An 18,220-nucleotide genomic window follows, 5' to 3' on the forward strand; every position below is an offset into this window, starting at 1 on the left:
ACTGCATTATTTTTATATGTGTTTAAGCAGCCCAGAGATGACTCAATTTTCTTTCCTTGCACCAGATGATGGAATGCCTCCTGCAACTCTATTATGGTCTGCCAGCAAAGGGGGCGCGGAGAGTCTTTCTGGCCAATAGGGCGGCAGTAGACGCTAGCAGTAATCGAAAGAAAAAAAATCAAACAGGCTGGTTGTACCCAAATCGATCAATGGATAAGCTTGGGTACAATCAGACTTCCCATATATGGATCGAGTCTCGGTCGGTCCATGCTGAAGCAGCCAAATGTCAAAACATGTATGGCAGGCGCTTTAGAGTTCAAATCTATTCTAATAAAAGTACAAAAAACAGAACTTTGAATACGGAAAAGATTCCTTTCAGTCAGATCCTCTGCAAAGAAGCCAAAGTCGTTGTACAATTAATTAAATTGCATTATCAAGGACAAAGCAAATTACTATTTTAAGAGGAAAATAATGACAATAGACAAACAATAGAAGTAATTTAATTACTGCATACAATAAACAATAATAGAAACAATATAAACAGAAAGGTAATTATAAGGAGTATTATGCCAAAATTATTTTCAGATTGATTGAAATTTAGCTTATGAAATAATTATGTGCAATACTCATTACTCGATGGCAAAAAACTGTTATTGCATTGTTCTGATGGAATGCTGATATTTTATATATTTTATACAGCAATGCTACAACTTCAGCCAAAATAATGAAATGCCTTTTCCAATCAGTACAATGCTCTTAACCTTCAAAAATCTGTAGTTTTGGGAGGAAATATAAGTGCGGAATGTCTTATCACTTGAGTTTTCAGCAGCAAAAGATTGTGCATGAGTGAATTTTTGTCACTTGCATATACTTTGTACCTGCAGCACGTGCCATATTTCAGAGAACATTCTTCAAACCCAAAAAAATAGGATTTCTGTACCCACTACAAAAGCCTTTTTTTAGAGTCAACTGAGGGACACTTTTGGGTAATACCTCCACCTAGAGGAGGATTGAACACTGGCAAATAAAGAGAATATAGGTCAGCCCAGGTTAACAACACCTCCTACTAGCATGTCTGGATGATGAGGATGTTGATCAGGAGATTAGATTTCACAGAGAAGGTGGTTTCCTGCACATACAGAGTACCCAAGATTTCCCCCTCTCCTACCCAGCATCAAGCTGATGTCAATGGTCAGGATTTTCCAAAAGATGGGAAGGAATGACTTCTTTAATGTTAGATTCCAAATCCACCAGGTCAGGGAACGCCTGGTTCTTGGTGTCAAACAAATCGATCCGTCTAGAGACAGGACTAATTTGTCCTACAATGACAGATGGTCATGTTGCATATTACTTGAATGGAACTGGGCTTTCAAAACTACCTTGAAGATAATCATCATCAGATATGCAGAGTTAGATGGCTATGGATGGACTGGAGTGCACAAAATGGAGACTGGAGAGTTTGAAGTTTCTCCTGAGTTAGGAAACCCCTATCCCGGACAGTGTCCAGGACCAGCCTCAGATATTCCCAGCAATGGTTCGAAGTCAACGATTACATCCGAAGGTTCAGGATCCACCAGAACCTCTGCAACATCTGGACAGTCAGGGACACAATGTCCTCCATAGCCCCCGTCAACGGTTCCCCCAAGAATAGGTCATCCAGGTAGCCCACAATTGGAACACCTTGAGGGCCAACGCTGCAGCCTAAACATTTATGAACATCCGAGGTTTCCAAGAAAAGCTAAATAGGAGGGTAACAAACCAATAGTGCAGGAGCCACACTAAAGCCCCATACACACTATCAAATTTTCTGCTGATTTTTTCCTTCAGATTTACCAAAACCGTGTAGTGCAAGGGCCTGCCTGATTGCATACAAATTGAAACTCCTAAGGTTTGACCTCATATTATATATTTTTGGTAAATCTGAAGGAAAAAATCAGCAGAAAATCTGATAGTGTGTATGGGGTTTAAAAGACACAAGAAGTGGTGATGAGCCTTCAAAATGGTTACAGTTGAGTTAGCATCCTTATGTCCTCAGATGCCAGAAAGCTCTGAAGATACAGAGAGATAATAATGGATGTCATAATGGACAGTAATGTAAGTGTTTAAGGCATTGAATTGCAGAATAAAATGAATGCCCCCTTTGGGAACAGTGAACAGTTTAGAGTAAAACCCGTGAAAGTGTTTTGCAGCAATGATCCCCTTGGCCCAAGAGTCCAGAAAGCACACAATATAGATCAGCCAGCTGGTGAGGAAACACTGAACATTGGAGGTAAGAAAAGTGAAGGTGGCAAAAGGAAGCTAAACTTGAGCTTGTTGTAAATTAAGCACATCTCTTTCACCGAAGCATTGAGAATGCAAGACTTTCAAGCATCCACAAAAGTCATGCCCCACCACCCTGGAAAGCAGGGTTGCACCTCCATCTTGAGGGGAGCAGTGGATTTGGCAGCCATCAAATGCCAGGTCTTGTAGGAAGGAGAGACAAGCTTGAGAGATCTTGGCATGGAAGTTTAAGGCATAGTGAAGTGAAAGGGACACTTCATCATAAAGGACTTACAATCCTACTTCTAATGCCACGTACACACGACCATCTTTCCGGCAGAAAAGGTCCAAAAGGTCTATTGATGGAGTTACGACGGACTTGCCCAAACATGAACCTACTAAAGTCCGTTCGCTTTGAACGCGATGACGTATGACAGGACTAGACCTGCCAAAGAGAACATGGCCCTAGAAAAAGCTTTCAGTCTCTTACCAGTGCTGTTCTTAAATGAAGGGACATCCTCAACAGGAATACTAAGCACCTTGTTAAAGTGAGAAAAGACCGGATCCCAAAGACGAAACAGACCATTTCGTGACAAAGGATGCAGTGCCAACAAGCATTTAGGAGGCATGGAAATCAGGATGCGTCCAATTTCATATAAAGACAACAACCAAGAAGGTGTGAAGGGAATGTTTTGGAGACTTTTGAATCCCTGTAGGGCCCAGGGCCAGGTATGGTGCACCACAATAATAAGGGCCACAACAGTTCCTTTCAATGTTGAAGTAATAGCAGAAAACTGCTACTCAGTCAGAGATAAGCTGAACAATCTGCACCCTCAAGTCATGCATGGCTGTAATAAAGTAGGCCCAGGGACACAGACAGAGCTAAAGTGGTCTCCAAGGAGGATAAGCTCCAACACTAATGGACAACATAATTCCATGCTACGTGCAGCCTAAACCCTGGCATCAAATCTCAACCTATCCCTAAACCTTAACCCTAACATTATACCTCAACTTAACCCCCAACATTAACCTCAACCCAACCATTAAACTCAGCCTAAATCCTAACCCTCAACCTCACACCACACTTCCAACACTAAACCTCAACTAACCTCTAATACTAAACAGCAACAAAAAACAAATGCTAAACCTCAACTTAACCCCCAACATTAAACCTCATCCTATACCCCAACATTAAACGTTAAACTAATCCCCAACCCTAAACTTCAAACTAACCCTCAATACTAAAACTCAACCCAATACTAAACCTCAACTCAACAATGCACCTCAACCCAACATCCAACACTAAACCTTAACCCAACGCCTAACAGTAAACTTCAACCCAACTCCTAAAAGAGAAGTATGGGATTTGTTTTGTTTTTTTAATCATACTTACCTAGCTGGATGCAGCATCGGTCCCCTGCCCTTTTCTAATACTGAGGACCAAACAATCAAACACTGCCGATCGCTCAGTTCTCACAGCTCCGTCAGCAGAGAGCTGGTGATTGTCAGCCACCGGCTCTCTACTCTGCCCCACCTCCGCTCACTGGAGCACTGAGATGTGGAGGGGGCAGGAGCAGCCAACACAGGCTCTCAGCAGCTCACTGAGAGGCTGAGCCAGATGCCGGATCCCGAACACATGGTCGCGATCTTACCAGAGCCTAGATCGGCTCTCTGATGTCAACCCGCAATCTACTGAAAACGGGTCAAACAAGTACAAAACGAACTGCACTCCTGTGATCCACAGGAGAAGTACAGCCAAACGTGCTTTCATTTTATTTTATTTTTTTACATCTGTGTCCCATTTGAAAGATGTCCCTTCACCTCCTGTTCCTTTGCCAAAACAGGAAGTGAGAGGAAATCTCGTTAAAGTGAGGGAATCCCTGCATGTCAATGCTTAACCAACATCTGAGCTCTAACAAGCCCCAAAGACCACACATCCTACATTGTGTCACTTCTTCCTGACTTGGCCTTTCTTATAGTAGCTATTTAAGGGACTTCCACATAGAAGCCAGCCTGGAGTTTCAGCCAGTGTGTGGGGCTTGATGAAAATTTAAAGCAGAGCGTGATTACTGGGGATTGCAAATAGCGAAGTTTAAAAATACATTTAGTAATTTTGCAAGAAATATAAATTCAGTAAAAGTATGTATTTTACATTTCTTTGGGTGCTTTAAATGGTAGATAATGCATGGTTATGCAGATATTCTGTCCTAAAAAATCCCATCTGTGTCCCCTGCAGGGAGATTAGAGCCCGATGTCGGGGTTATCTCAATATTACAGTCATCTTTCTCCCCCTTGGTTACGTCTACTGGAAATCATCAGTCAGTTTCAGGCAAGTGTCATAAGTAATTATGTCACCTCAACTGGCAGCTCATATTCTCTCTATTCCTTAAAAGGATGAGTGTATGTTGCCGGCATCTGTCCTAAATTAACAAAAAACTAGGCACCTTGTTGTGGGATTTTCTCTCATTAGCTCTGTTTAAAACTTGAAACAACACTAAGAAAAAAAATAAAAATCTGTCTGATGTAGAATTGACAATTGACAATGGATCTGTCTTCAGATGTAAACACAGCTGTGTTCACAGTCTCTCTGGCTTACATAAATGAATGGAAACGGAAAGTATGAAATATTTACCTTTCCTGGGGAGGATGCTGCTTCAGGCTCCCTCCAGTGTTGCCCATGTTAAAAATCTTAAAGCTAAAGTTTAGTTATAAAATAAAAAGTTCCTTACAAGCTTTTAGTTACATTACTTGCTTGTTATAAAGTATATCTCACAATGTAGACACGGTGTAGGCTGCTGGAGTAGAAATCTTCAGCTGCCCTGTCCTCTTCCTACTGCTGCGCTTGTGGCGCTGTGAGGAAGTCCAGGCCCAGCTGCACTAAAGATTAATCAATGAGGATACACCTCCTCCCTGTCCTCTCAAATACTGTAGCTACTGACTTAATATAAGGACACTTACTGTCCAGGGATCCAGCAATGTCCTCACTCGAGCTGATTCTTCAATCGGCTTCGGGTGCAGATGCCGGCATTTCTACTAAGGGAAACAGGAAGTGAAGCCTTCTGTGCAGGAAGTTACCTATTGCACATGCAAGAGTCACGCTGCACCTTGTGAACGGTCTGTCTTCTAGGACCTGTGATGTGTCCCAGAAGACTGCGGGGGGGGGGGGGGGGGGGACTGCCAGCTTAGTTTGCCACGGCAATCTGAGCCAGACTTGGGAGCAGGTATCTGTCAAAACCAGGTGCCCGCCCCCCCCCCCCCAAAAAAGTGGCAAATGTGGCAGTGGAGGGGGGGGGGGATGGTACAAACAAGCAGAGCTTTCCCTTTTGGGTGGAGGCATAATGGCTGAAACACGTTGCCCTCTTCGTGGCTTTTAATGAAGGTTATCTGTATTTGGATTCTACCGAAGTGCCGGCGTTTCTTCAAGATAGGGTATAGCAATCTTTACATACTTACGTTGGTCCAGCTTGGACTTGAACCAAGTATGTATGAGCCATACCTGTGGAACAAACATTGAAGCTGGAAATCTCTGTAGTAAACACCATTACTATGGTGATTTCTGCTAGCCTCTGGGTCCTGTGTGGAGCGGCTGCATTGCTTCTTACCGGACATAGGTCAGAGAATGCAGTAACAAAACACTTTAATGACAAGCATAGTTCTTACAAGATCACTTACAAGATGGAATTAAAAAACAGGCATATCAATGAATCCATAACGTCCAGTGGGATGCCTCCTGGGAGTAAAGACAGCTGCAAATGGAAGTTCCAGCCGACCAGCGGTGGGAAACACTGCATCTCTTATCCAAGATGGATGGCCTTGCTGTCAGGACCAGTATGGAATCCAGGCAACCACAAACTTTCTTCAACTTTTCTTCATTGGTTTGAAGGAGCGACTGGGCATGCGACTGGGCATGCATTAAAACATGTCCAGCCCACTCTGGCTTCACGTCTGGTTGCTTCCATTCCATTCTGGTCCTGACAGCACAGTTCTCCATCTTGGATCAGAAACACAGTGTTTCCCACTGCTGGTCGGCTGGAACTTCCACCTGCAGCTGTCTTTACTCCCAGAAGGCATCCCGCTGGATGTTATGGCTTCAGTGATATGCCCGTTTTTCACTTCCAACTTGTAAGTGTTTTTAACCTGTCCTTGTCCTTAAAATATTTTATTACTGCACTTAGATGCGCCTTCTTCTTTGCTTTGTTTCTCCTACAGAGTGTGCTTCCCTCTTCTGAAGTGCTGCATTAATCACATTTCAATAGCCAGTCATGTACTGTTTGTCAAAGTCTCCTTGTTATCCAGAGCACCCTATTCTCCGCACTCCTTGTACCAAACACAGGTCACCTACTTGGCACAGGAGCCAGTCAGAGAACACTTTTCAATTTCTCAATGAATGCAAAGTATTCTCTGAGTGGAGAAGGTGGATGTGATGTAATAAACCTTTCCACTTCGTCCAATCAGAAAATACTTTGCATTGAGAAAATGCCAAGTGCTGCCTGAGTGGGGACCATGCCAAGCGAGGGACCTCCTGTGTTCGTAATGCAACATGGCAGGCACTCGTTACAGGACCTGGAATCTAGTGGAGATCACTGGAGTAGGGGTGCCTGCTACAGCAATTTCCAGCTTCCAAGGGATTCCACAGGTACGGTATATACTTACATTGCTCCAAGCTGAACTAATAAAATGATGTAAAAGTTGCCATACCTGGAATTCAGCTGTAACAATCACCACATTTTTAAGTCAATATCTTACTGTAGGTTTAGGAAAAGCAGCACTAGGAGTGTCTAGAGCAGTGATCTCCAAACTGCGGCGTGGGGGCCAGATGTGGCCCTTCACTTGCTTTTATCTGGCCCGTGGGGCACGATTTCATTCACTGACACCAACAATGGGGCACGATTTCTCCCAATAACACCAACAATGGGGCCCAATGACAGTGCACAATTCCTCCGAATGACAACAACAATGGGGGCCAATGATGGGGCACAATTCCTCCCAATGACACCAAAGAGGAGGTATTGTTTATGCCAACTGATGCTGGGACATTTTCTATTCCCGAAGGCCACAGTCTGACCCGCTCAGTTCTGAAGGACAGTAAACAGGCCCTTTGTTTAGTACATTTGGAGACCCCTGGTCTAGAGCAAAATATTAGATGACTGGATCATTTTCTATCTTATGAATACAATCTAACTTCTTTATGTGCCATATGCAATTTATTTTCTATCAATTCTGACTTACCAGGATGTGGGTAAAAGGTGTAGCGCTAAATAATCAAAGCAGTGAAATATCAGTGGGGCATCATGCCCCAGTAGAAGTCCTTATTGGACGAAATGCATTGGGCCAGGTACACCATTCCCCATATTGCTTTTATTTGAACTGTGACCACTTTTATACATGTATGTCGGTTTTTATTTAAATTAAAACCTACCATTTTTGACCTGCACTATTGGAGCCCCATTGTTTTTTTCCATGTTTTATGGATGAAAGCCTTTCTTTGGGTTCCGTTATTGGTTTCGGGTTATCCCCTTAGAGGGTAACCCTATATTTTATCCACTCATCCCCTTTGGATGCCTTGCTGACATCTCTTGTTACTTGATCCATCCTCATAACTGGAGACCAAGATTTGGCTGACTATGAGAGGTCCAGTGGTTCCCCCGCCCTTGACACCATCGAGAGACCAGCGAAGCATATCCACACCCCTCCAGGATTCCTGTGATGCTTTGGGTCTATCTGCTCATTGGGATAATTTTTGCTCGAATGACCTGTTGTCGCTGACAGTCGGGTCCAACCGTTCCGGTAAGCGTATTCAAGTCATATTATTCGCTTGAAAGAAATCTCCACGTGATGGTTCACATTGCTTTTGTGACATCGTTACTGTGAGAGATTCTTCTGCCTCCATGATGGACACTTTCTTCATTTTAGTTTTATTGGTGGAATCAATGAATGAATAATTTGTATAGCGCACAAAGTGAACTGAATCGCATCAAGGCGCTGATGCGGAGCTTTGTTGTCAAGCTTCTAGAAGAGGAAGGTCTTAAGTTTTTTTCCTGAAGACCTGGTGGTTTCTTCCAAGCGGATGTTGGTTGGTAGAGCGTTCCATAGCCGTGGTCCTTGGACAGTGAATCTCCGTTCCCCCTTTGATTTGTACCGAGATTTGGGAACGAGGAGGAGGTTTTGGTTAGAGGATCGAAGACTGCGGTTGGGCGTGTAGTGTTTTATTTTCTCTAATAGGTATTGAGGAGCGTCTCCATGCATGCATTTGTGGGTGAGGCAGAGGGTCTTGAATGTTGTATTGAATGTGGTGGACTTTAAGCCCTTGTACACACGGTCGGACATACGGATTTTGTCCGAAACTTGTGTTGCATACACACGGTCGGACAAAGTTGCCGGAAAATCCGATCGTATGTAACGTGACAACGTTATTTCATTACGACGGGACTACGTTCAGGCTAGTAGCCAATAGCTTTGGTCTAGGAATTTGATCTGAGCATGCGTGGCACTTTGTCCGATCGGAATTCTCTACACACAATCATACAAAGTCCGATCGGATTATGTTGTCGGAAAGTTTTATAGCCCAGCTCTAAAACTTTGATATTCCGACAGAAACAGTCCAATGGAGCCCACACACAGTCGTATTTATCCGACAACACGATCCGATCAGACATGTTCCGTCGGAATGTCCGACCGTGTGTACAAGGGCTAACATTGGTTTTATAACACCATTTCACATTTGTTTCATTATCTGTTTTTTTAGTGATTTATACATATTTCACTGCTTTATTTAGCGCTACACTTTTACCCACATCCTTTAGAATTTTTTGTCACATTCTTGTGTAGCTGCTCACTATCTTTTGTTTTATATATTTTTTGGGTAAGCGCAGTTATTTTCTCCATTCGACTTACCAGGATGGTTGGCCTTTATATGGGATTTTATAAGGCGGTCGTCTGAGAAGGACTTTTCACAGGCAGGGCAGGAGTAGGTCTTTTTATCCTGCAGACAGAGAGAGAGAGAGAGAGATGCAAACAATCGATAACATTACAGAATAATTGTGACTTATGAGCCAGAAGAGGCAATGTATTGACTAGCCAAAATTGTGATTGATGAAGCAGAGTGTTTTACTGCAGCGCTGAGTTTTCTGTCGACAAAAACTGGATCATTTTTATCCAGACATAAAAAATAAAATAAAAAATTCACCCAGAGCCAAGCAGAATGACAGCGTGACGTTCAAGACTATCAAGCGCTGTACAGCGATATAAAACTGCAAGCAATTGTATATGAGCAACCTTCAAATCTAGTAGCTTTATAGCTGAACTCCAGGCAGACAGCTAAATACCTAGATCTAAAATAAACTACCAAAAGATTTGCATCTGTGGGCCCCATCCAGTGTGGATAAAATTTGGTCACTTAAAGTGATTGTAAAGCTTTGCATTTTATTTTTTAACCAGTTCAATACTGGGCACACTTACCCCCCTTCCTGCCCAGGCAAATTTTCAGTTTTCAAGGCTGTCACACTTTAAATGACAATTGGATGGTCATGCAGCCCTGTATCCAAATGAGATTTTTATCATTTTTTTGAGACAGATATAGCTTTCTTTTGGTGGTATTTAATCACCATCGTGTTATTTTTTATTTTATTTTTACTAAAGGAACAGGAAAAAATAAAATAAAAATTTGAATAGAAAGTTTTTCTTAGTTTCGGTAATGAAATTTTGCAAATAAGTAATTTTCTTCTTCACTGAGGTGCGCTGATGAGGCTGCGCTAACGGGCACTGATGAGGCTGCGCTAACGGGCACTGATGAGGCTGCGCTAATGGGCACTGATGAGGCTGCACTAATGGGCACTGATGAGGCTGCACTAATGGGCACCCATTAGGCTGCACTAATGGGCACTGATGAAGTGGCACTAATGGGGATGCACTGTTAATCAGTGTAAATGATGTACTCACTGTGCCCGGTCAACTTGCTGCTTATCAGCTCTCCTTTCCTCACACAGAGACAGCGTGTGAGGAAAGGAATGCCACTAACTGGCAAGTGTGTTTATATGTGACCAGCTGGGATTGGACACAACTGATCACCTGGTAATGGGCTGCTGTGATTGTCCCTTTACCCCAATCTGTGATCAGCTGTGTCCAAAGGTTCTGCCTAATAAGCAACCATATGTCCAGAAGTATCAGCAACTGGTTACAAAAGTACAGTGGTACATTGGATTATGAGCATAATTCATTCCAGAAGAATGCTTGTAATCCAAAGCACTCGTATAGCAAAGTGGGTTTCCCCATAGAAGGCAATGGAAACTCAGATAATTTGTTCCACAGTGATTGCTATTGTATGCAGTAGCACATGTGGCCAGAGGTGTGTGAGTGTGGGGGGGGGCTGCCGGAGACACTCTGAGACCACACTGAGCCCCTCGGAGAGGCTCAGGGACACTCGGGAACGGAGTGCCACCAGCACCCCCGCACCTGTGGCCAAATGCGGTACTGCACACTCCATTGGCTTGAATCCTGCTTCGTCTTGCAAGACAACGCTCGAAAATAAAGTCAGGATTTTTTAAAAATTACAGTTCGTATTGTGAAACGCTTGTAAACTGTGTTATTCGCAATCCGAGGTATTAATGTAATATCAAAAAAATGAAATAATTGCGAAATAACATTTTAATAAACCATAGGTCACTCACTGCCAAGTACATGGAGAGAAAGGGGTACATCATTGTCTGAAAGTAAACCCAATGACTCCTATCCCTAGACCTCACTCCAGAGGAAGTATGAGGGTTAAGGAAGCTTCATGGTCCCCCCATCAGCAAAATGACAAAGAATCATTAGCTCAAAACAGAAACCATAATATGATAATAAACAAAAAGTAAGTAGAAAAAATAGAGAAAGGCGAAGTTGGTGCCCTTGGCCGGGGCCTCCATCCTGAAGGTGACCCAGCATCTAGGGGGCTTGTAGGTGCATAATCCAGGGGTTTCATATTTTTTTAAACTTAGCTTGTTTATCTTTATGGATATCAGTTTTTCGTTGACTGTAATTCAGGATATTTTATGTTTCTCCAACGTGACATTGATCCCGGGCACATTCCATGCTCGCGCTATAGTTATTTTTCTCTGCTAGAAAGATAAACACAAGAGTTCGAAGATGTCTGGAGATCTCCTCCAACAGGTCAGCAAACAGCTCTGTTTTGGCACCTCTGGGTCTATTCTGTCCTGTCACTGAATAGACACAACTGAACATTCTAATCCAGAAATGTCGGACCGTCAGACAGGACCACCAGATGTGATATATATATATATATATATATATATATATATATATATACCTCCTGCCCGCATCACCGAAAACAAAGGGGCGAGGTACCAGGGTATAGTTTCGCCAGCCTCGTTGGGACAAGGTACCAGCACGGTAACACTTTGCTTCAATGAGGGAAGTATTGCGTAGGCCCTTATGCACCACGGTCAACCACTTTGTCCACATCTCCTCTTCTTGAGTCATTGTCAGTCAAAACGATCACAACACTGAAAACTGTTTAAAAAAAAAAAAAGGGTGTTGGTACTGAGGTGGTTAACTGCTTCCCACCCCGGTGCGGCTCTTGTTCTGGGAAGATGTCATATGACGGTGTCCCAGAACGGCCGTGCCGTGTGGCAAGGACATGGCGCAACCCCAATCTGTGGAAAGAGCCACGTCCGCGGCTCTTTAACCATGTGATCAGCTGCGTCCAATCACAGCCGGTCACGTGTAAACAAGCAAGTGATGGTAATCGGCTCTCCTCACCTCAGACTGACAAGAGTGTGTGGCCAAGAGAGCCGATCAACGGCATCTCAACGCAAGGGGGCATCTAGGAAAGTAATCAGGGCACTGATCATCAGTGCCCTGATTACAATATTGCAAAACAGTGTCACAAATCATTGCCTGCTATCAGTGCCCACCAGTGGCAGCAATCAGTGCCCACCAGTGGCAGCAATCAGTGCCCACCAGTGGCAGCAATCAGTGCCCAACAGTGGCAGCAATCAGTGCCCAACAGTGGCAGCAATCAGTGCCCACCAGTGGCAGCAATCAGTGCCCACCAGTGGCAGCAATCAGTTCCCACCAGTGGCAGCAATCAGTCCCCACCAGTGGCAGCAATCAGTTCCCACCAGTGGCAGCAATCAGTTCCCACCAGTGGCAGCAATCAGTGCCCACCAGTGGCAGCAATCAGTGCCCACCAGTGGCCACAAGTGCCACTAATGAGTGCCCATTAGTAATGCCAGCCAGTGCTGGCAATTAGTGCCACCTATCAGTGCTGCCCATTAATGCCCATCACCGCCCATCAGTAATGCCAATCAGTGCCACCCAGTGTCCATTAGTACTGCCAATCTGTGCCCACTAGTGTCGCCTAACAGTGCCCATCAGTGCTGCCTAACAGTGCTCATCTGTGCCACCTATCAGTGCCCATAAGTGCGGCATATTAGCGCTTCCTCATCAGTGCCATCGAATCAGTGCCTATAAGTGCGGCATATTAGTGCCATCTCATCAGCGCACAACAGTGAAGGCGAAAAATTACTGCATTATAAAATTTACTGACAGAAAAAAGTAAAAAACTTTTATTTTATTTTATTTTTTAAAATTTTTGGTCTTTTTTTTTTGTAAAAAATAAAAAACCCAGCAGTGATTATATACCACCATAAAAAAGCTCTATTTGTGTGAAGAAAATGATAAAAAATGTGTTTGGGTACAGTGTAGCACGACTGCGCAACTGTCATTCAAAGTGCGACAGCGCTAAAAGCTGAAAAATGCCCTGGGCAGGAAGGGGGGGGGGGGTGTAAGTGCCCGGCAGGCAAGTGGTTAAACAGCGTTCATTTATGATACTTCCGCTGCGATTTTAGCACTTTGGCTTCAGCTGGTCTAACACCTGCGAATGGCTGGAACCTGACATGTGGGAAAGTGGCTCCTATTTATTTCCAGCTTCGCCGATTAATGCCGAGAATGAAAAGCCGGCTGCAGACTGCAATGGAAAGCCTTTCTTTCCTCCCCTTCCGTTCACATCCACGGAACTTGAAACACTCTGGGAATGTGGAATCGACTTCAAAGCGCATCAATCAGAGCAGAGATTCCTTCCAGGTGAGCCCGTTAGCATCAAAGTCCTTCAAACAGAGACTGTCAGAACCGCTCTCCCCAGCTGTCCTGTGTCTAATCTTTAGAAGGAAAAAAAAAATGGAAACTTCTCAAAACAAATTATACTTGTCAGCGGGCGGCATAATGTATAAAAAAAGGAATACAGCAGCCAGAGAACATGACGGCATCCCGACGCCATCTGCAATCTTATGCCGGATGCCGAACAGCAAGTCCAGCGTGCTTCACCAGCCATACATTGACACGTGGACGGTTACGTCTCTATTCTGATTTCAGGGATTCTTCTAATGAGAACTACTTTGTACAATGAATTACCCATTACTGCAGGTTTATGTCCTCCTAATGGGAAAGTAAAAACAAGATTTGGGGCAATATTTAAAATGATTTGTATGATGTTTTTATACCATTTTTTGTTCTTTTTATATTCTCAGTTTTTTTTAAAGCTGACCCCAGGCAGATATAGAATACTCAATTGCAAAATGTCTCTATATTAATTACCCCAGGGCTTGACAAATTTGCTTTAACCGCTTCAGCCCCGGAAGATTTTACCCCCTTCCTGACCACGGCACTTTTTTGCGATTCGGCGCTGCGTCGATTGACCAACAATTACGCGGACGTGCGACGTGGCTTCCAAAACAAAATTGACGTCCTTTTTTCCCCCACAAATAGAGCTTTCTTTTTTGGTGGTATTCGATCACCCATGCGGGTTTTTTTTTTTTTTTTACAGCCCAAAAAATAAGAGTGACAATTTAAAAAAAAAAAAAAGCAGCACAAGGCCAGTTAGTATGCTGACAAGAAGCTGGAAAAAAAAACTACAATGACAGAGAGAGCTTAATATTGTGCTGCCTCCCCTTTAGGCCCCATTCACATCTAAACTTTTTGTAGCTCAAAGCCCGAAGCTCCAAAATGCTGGAGGAGAAAAAAAAAAAAAATAAAAAAAAATCTATTATTCCCTATGATCCACTCCAAGGTCCACGCCTGAAGATCATAAAAGCTTTGGAGATTCTTTGGTAGCTCAATTTGAGCAAATTGATGCCCGCTTTGTCATTTGCTTTTGAGTGCTTTTCTGCTCAACTGGACTAAAATAATAAAAAATGATTATTAATAATAATAATAATAATAGGAAGAAATAAAATAACTAAATACTAATTATTATTATTATTATCATTATTATTATTATTATTATTATTATTATTATTAATAAAAAAAATAAAAAATAAAATAAAAAAAAACACTAACTAAAAAATAAACAAACTAACTCTTAACCCCCTAACAGAAATAAATAAATACATAATTAACCACTTGCTCCCCCGCCATATAGCAAAATTACGTCGGCAAAGTGGTTGTGATATCCTGAACGGACGTCACATGATGTCAGCAGGATATCAAGACGTTGCTCACCCCCGGGGGCGAGCATCGCAGCGATCGTTGTTGCTGTGTGTCAGTCGGGGGTAAAGACCATCTATTAGTGTACATTAGTGCCACCTATCAGTGCCCACCCATGCCGCCTATGTGTACCCATCAGTGCTGCATATCAATGCCACCTATCAGTGCCCCATCAGTGACGCATATTAGTGCCCATCATCAGTGCCACCTCATCGTGTCCATCAGTGCCCGTCAGTGCAGCTCCATCAGTTCCCATCAGTGAAGGAGAAAAACGCATTTACAAAGTTTTGTAACAGAAACAAAAGAAAAACATTTTTATTTTTTATTTATTTAGCAGAAAATAAAAATTCCAGAGGTGATCAAATACCATCAAAAGAAAGCTCTATTTGTGGGAACAAAATGATAAAAATTTCATTTGGGTACAGTGTCGTATGACAGCACAATTGTCATTCAAAGTGCGACACCTGTAGGTAAAATGAATATCTCTCCTAAACCTGTATGGTTTAGGAGATAGTCAGCCTTCATGCAGCCGCTGACTCTAGCAGCGCATGCACGCTGGCGGTCCGGCGTTTTGTGCCAGAACTGAGGACTCCCACATCGTCCACTGCCCTACCCACACCGCTCTACCCACACTGTCCACTGCTCTATCCACACCGCTCTACCCACACCGTCCATTGCTCTACCCTACCACACCATCCACTGCTCTACCCACTCCGTCCCACTACTCTTGACACTGTCCACTTTTAACTACCCGACCACAAAGAAAACACATCCTAAGAGAGCATAGGGGGCACTGGCACCTAGCATCAAGTAGTGAGCAATCCACATGCTAACCTTTTCACCATCCACTGCTCTACCCTACCACACCATCCGCTGCTCTAACCACACCGCTCTACCCACCCCATCCACTGCTATACCCTACCACACCATCCACTGCTCTACCCACACCATCCCACCGCTCTACCCACATCGTCCCACTGCTCTTGACACTGTCCACTTTTAACTACCCGACCACAAAGAAAACACATCCTAAGAGAGCATAGGGGGTACTGGCGCCTAGCATCTGGATGTGTTGCTCAAGTACTGAGCAATGCACACACTAACCTTTGAAAGCAGTGCCCCCTCTGTGATTGGTTTAAAGCCAACACCTGCACAGAGAAGAAAATACCTAGAGCTGGAGCCTGAAATGGGAGAGAGTGACATCTAGTTAGGAACATAAAGTGGATCTTCACCCTCAGGAGAGTCTTCCCTCCTCTGCACCCTTCCTCCCCTCTGCTTGCCAGAATAGGGGTATTTGTTTTCCTTGTTGTGTGTTTGTGGGGTTTTTTTAAGTAGAAATTGACACCCACCCCCACTTGCACATCAATCGCCTAGACCGGAGCCTCTTGGGATATGCACGTCACATATCCCATTCAGAAAGGAGTAGGGAGGTGTGCCTAGCAGCCAACTGACGCTGAACCAGGAAGAGCCAGCGAGGCCTCTTGATGATGTAATCATCAACATGGCGGCGCGGGACTGAGACATGGTTAAAAACAAGAGTCTCTCAGTGGGACAACGCTGGATCCTCTGGGTGGGTGAGTATTAAAAGAACCTACAAACCACCTGGTAAGCGAGATTGAAAAACAATGGATGGGAGTGGTGGGTGGAGATCCTCTTTACCACTTGGCAACTGCCTAACTGGGAAAATACGACATCACTTTACAGTTTGATACCCGGGGGTTATGGCCGCAGCTAGATGCCATAACCCCAGTATTAAAATTTTCCTCAGCAGCTGATCTTTCTGCTAAAAGTGATCCAAGTGGCTAATTAGCTGGGATGGATCTATCCCCAGTGGTTCTCTGGCTTACTTGGCTCATCGGGAAGCCTGGGAACTTATCCCAGGCTTCTTTTGCAAACTAAAGATGGCCTCCACTCATCTATATGGCCCAGAAGGCCAGGAGCGACTTCCGGTTCATTGGCCGATGTAAATAAGGCCATTTATTTTTGGGAAAAGCATTAGATCAATGTATTTATTTTTTTGATCTGATGCCTTCCATGGTAGAGGAGAGATGTGGGGTCTTATTGACCCCACATCTCCCCATAAAGAGGTCTTCTGTCATGTTGTTTTGTGACAGCAATAAAATTGATTAAAAAATTAAAAATTAAAAAGGGACAGTGTAAAAATAATAATAAAATAAATAAAAACAAATTTGTTTAAAGTGCCCCCGTCATGCGCAGTGGCAAAAACATATGTAGGTCGCGCCCACATATGTAAATAGTGTTCCCACCGCACATGTGAGGCACCGCCATGAATGTTATAGCAAGAACAATATTTCTAGCACTAGACATCCTCTGTAACTCAAAACTGGTAATCTATAGACATTTTTAAATTGTCGTCTATGGAGATTTTTAAGTCCCGTGGTTTGGCGCCATTCCACAAGCGTTCGCAATTTTAAAGCATGACATGAGATAGCCATTATTTAGTTCACTAAAGTGTATTTTTTTCCAAATAAATTGTGTTTGAAAAACTGGTGCGCAAATATTGTGTGACATAAAAAATTGCAAAGACCGCCTATTTATTCTGTAGGGCCTTTGCTAAAAAAAAAAAAAAAAACAAAAAAAAAAAACATAATGTTTGGTGGTTCTAAGTAATTTTCTAGCACAAAAAAAACAGATTTTTACTTGTAAGCAACAATTGTCAGAATAGGCCTGGTCCTTAAGTGCTTGATCTCCTGGAGTCTGGTGCATATTGCAAAAACGAGTGTGTTTTCCATCAAAAATATGGGTTTGATAAACGTGCAATAATGTCGTGCGATACTACCACCGTTTTATTCTCCAGGGTCTCTGCCTTCAGAAGATACAGTGGGTAAAACAATTATTTGATCCCCTGCAGATTTTGTTTGTTAAGTTTGCCCACTTACAAAGAAATGAAGGGTCTATAATTTTTTATCATAGGTGTATTTTAAATGATAGGGACAGAATATCAACCAAAGATCCAGAAAAAAAAACACATAAAAAAATTATATAAATTAAGTTGCAGTTCAGTGAGTAAAATAAGTATTTGATCCCCAAGCAAAACATAACTTAGTACTTGGTGGAGAAACCCTTGTTGGCAAGCACAGAGGTAAGATTTTTTTTGTAGTTGGTGACCAGGTTTGCTTACATCTCAGGAGGGATTTTGGTCCACTCTTCTTTACAGATCTTCTCTAAATCCTGTCACTTGGCAACTCGAAGTTTCAGCTCCCTCCATAAAAGTTCTATAGGTTTAAGGTCTGGAGACTGGTTAGGCCACGCCATGACCCTAATGTGTTTCTTCTAAGCCACTCCTTTGTTGCTTTGGAGGTATGTTCTGGGTCATTGTCATGCTGGGAGACCCATCCATGGCCCATCTTCAGTATTCTGGCTGAGGGAAGGTGGTTCTCATCCAAGATTTTACAATACATGGTCCTGTCTATTGGCCCCTCAATGCGGCAAAGTTGGCCTGTACCTTTAGCAGGGAAAC

The 18,220-nt window shown here is 43.2% G+C and overlaps 1 protein-coding gene across 1 annotated transcript in view; it reads right to left on the bottom strand.

The window, feature by feature from the left end:
• The window catches only part of ZFAT (zinc finger and AT-hook domain containing), a 399,551-nt gene that overhangs the window by 234,497 nt on the left and 146,834 nt on the right, over positions 1 to 18,220 (bottom strand). The window contains 1 exon segment of the mRNA XM_077493855.1: positions 9,154 to 9,241. Coding sequence (XP_077349981.1) covers positions 9,154 to 9,241 — 88 coding nt within the window.

The sequence above is a fragment of the Lithobates pipiens genome, unplaced genomic scaffold (genome assembly GCF_037356315.1).
Source record: "Lithobates pipiens isolate NorthernLeopardFrog02 unplaced genomic scaffold, aLitPip1_a1.2 Scaffold_19, whole genome shotgun sequence".
Classification (NCBI taxonomy): domain Eukaryota; kingdom Metazoa; phylum Chordata; class Amphibia; order Anura; family Ranidae; genus Lithobates; species Lithobates pipiens.